This window comes from Oryzias melastigma, linkage group LG6, assembly GCF_002922805.2.
Source record: "Oryzias melastigma strain HK-1 linkage group LG6, ASM292280v2, whole genome shotgun sequence".
In the NCBI taxonomy this organism is placed as follows: domain Eukaryota; kingdom Metazoa; phylum Chordata; class Actinopteri; order Beloniformes; family Adrianichthyidae; genus Oryzias; species Oryzias melastigma.
Window position 1 is genome coordinate 18303856 of NC_050517.1, and position 2304 is coordinate 18306159.

The 2304-nt window shown below is 45.2% G+C and overlaps 1 protein-coding gene across 2 annotated transcripts in view; it reads left to right on the forward strand.

Moving 5' to 3' along the window:
• Positions 1 to 2224, forward strand: part of LOC112152639 (circadian-associated transcriptional repressor) — a 7552-nt gene extending 5328 nt beyond the window's left edge. For both annotated transcript variants that reach the window (XM_024282336.2, XM_024282335.2), the window contains exon 6: positions 772 to 2224. In XM_024282336.2, the coding sequence (XP_024138104.1) occupies positions 772 to 1158 (387 nt within the window). In that variant the 3' untranslated portion in view covers positions 1159 to 2224. The remainder of the gene's footprint in view (positions 1 to 771) is intronic.
• The last annotated feature ends 80 nt before the right edge of the window (positions 2225 to 2304 follow it).

The window sequence follows — 2304 nt, forward strand, 5'->3', positions numbered from 1 at the left end:
TTATGTTCCTGCTCCTCTAACAGACTTACATGTCAGTATTTAATTATATCAAATTATATTTACATGTTTAAAAGAGTAAATGTGACTTTAAATAAAGGTATTTTATATTGTTTTACCTGAATCATCTTTTTTTTCTGGGTTGGAATCTGATAGATAATTTAAAAAATCCTGACAACTCGACACATTTTATGAAAGATGATTAATTTTTTATTAATTTTCACATTTTTTTTTTATTTTTTTATTTACCCCTTCAAAAAAACTTATATAAGTGATAAAATTATCCTAGGACAGGGGTCTGCAACCTGCAGCTCCAGAGCCACATGTGGATCTTTGATCTCTCCATGGTGGCTCCTTGGCCAAACATAAAATAAGTGCTGATCCGACATGTCAACCGTCTGAGTCGGCAGCTCCCTAACCAAAACTACCTAAAGAAAACAAATCAACAAAGCCTGCAAACCAAGACTACCAAATCCCAAACTAAAAAAGCAAAACCCAGCAGTGTAAAGACTGCTGAGGACAAAGAGGAAAGAACAAAAAAAGAAAAATAAAAAGCAATTTTTATGGCTGAGGTGCATATAGATAATAAACTATGTAGGTTTTTACATCCATGTTGACCTGAAGACGTCTTGTTTGCTCAGATTTTAAATACAGCGCAAAACCTTAGTAAAAAGTTTGATCTTTTATGAGTTAAAAGCACATATTATCTTGTGCTGCACAACACTGGTTATAAAAATCACATACATTAAGGATAGTTTCTGTTTTTTCCGTCAGATTTCTCCAATGACCTGCACAGCAGCTGTAAGCCCCGCCTCCGCCGGTGATCCTGCAGCTGCAACCAAACTTCTGAGCGTCACAGACCTGACTCCACCTGAGGCCTACTCCGCCAACAACCTGAAATGGCTCCACACGTCACCCATCTGCTCCCCGGTGGCAGAGCAGGCCCAGGCCGGTCCCAGGCAGCCGCCGCCGCCGCTCAGAGACAGAGACCTAACGCAAGACAGCGCCGTGTCCTCCAGCACGGACGGCCTCACTAAGACGGACCCTGTGCCCAGAGGCCCTCTGCCGGGCAAAATCAACGCGCCCTGCCTGGAGAGGCTCCTCAAATCCACAGACAGTATCATCACACGCCGGGGGGCCAGCGACCTCAGTTGGTCTTAGTCCACGGGGAGGGGCCGGGCGTCCAAGCTCGGCCCCAGCTTTCCAGGTCTCTCAGCTCATTCCAGCCGTCGGGAGAGACGGGAGCCTTCAAAAAGGGATGACACAGATTCCCCTTCAGAGTGGAACAAGCAAAAGCGCGCCCTTTCCTGACGGGACAGGCTTTCGCTCCCCTCGTGTCAGCGCGCACTCGTTTGCACTCTGGAGGCGGACGCGCCGGAGCGGGGAAGCAGAAACGCCGCCCGTCAACCGGATTAAGTATTGACACAAGGCGAATCGTCCCCTGCAGCTTTTGAGCATCCGTGACCCCCAACCTGCAGAGGGCGTTTGAGCTGGAGGGAAGGATTTCCAGTCGCGCCGCCCCCCTCCCCATCACTTCCCTGCTTTCTTCGCAACTCCATTTCTTAATTTTATTGATGTGACTGTTACCTATTTCTATCCTTTTATTGATACGTCTTTTTGGTACAACTGTTCTACCTCAGCGAGCACCACATCATGGGTAGTGTGTAGGAATGTGAAACACTAAACTCTTAAAAATCTGGACCCCCTCACCAGATCCAGCCAAAACGGCCTCCAACCGCAGGGCGCGCTGTCCAAACAGGGAGGATGCTCTCTCCACGGGGACGCTCTCACGGCCTGACTGGTGCCATTGTAAAGAATGTCAACTGCATATTTGTTTCGAAGTCTCCCAGCGGACGGCAAACAGTGCCTGTAACGTCAAGCTGTGCCTGTAAGCCGGTTTAATAAAAAGAAACAGAAAGAGAAGCATTTCAGAGAACCTGCTCCTCGGTGGGATGTACAAATCAGGAATTTTCACTCTCCTGCCACTTTCCTGTGTCGATTAAATTATTCAGATTTGCCAACTACTTTCTGTGGTGAAGTAGAACAAGTACTTTTTTTTTTGTTTTTTTTTTTTTTGCCACCGAGCCGGACAGTGTGTTCCAGCTACAGACTGAGGTGTTTATGTGTAAATCTAACGAAAACGTTGTCAGTTTACCCTGAAAAGTGGCCTTTATAGTGTGAAATTTTATACTTTCGAAATAAATGTGGTTATATTGTTTGATGCAAACTTGTTCAATTATTTTTTTGTGTTTATTTTAAGGAAAAAGATTTTATTTTTGCCTAAAAGAGTTTTCGCCAAATCATTTT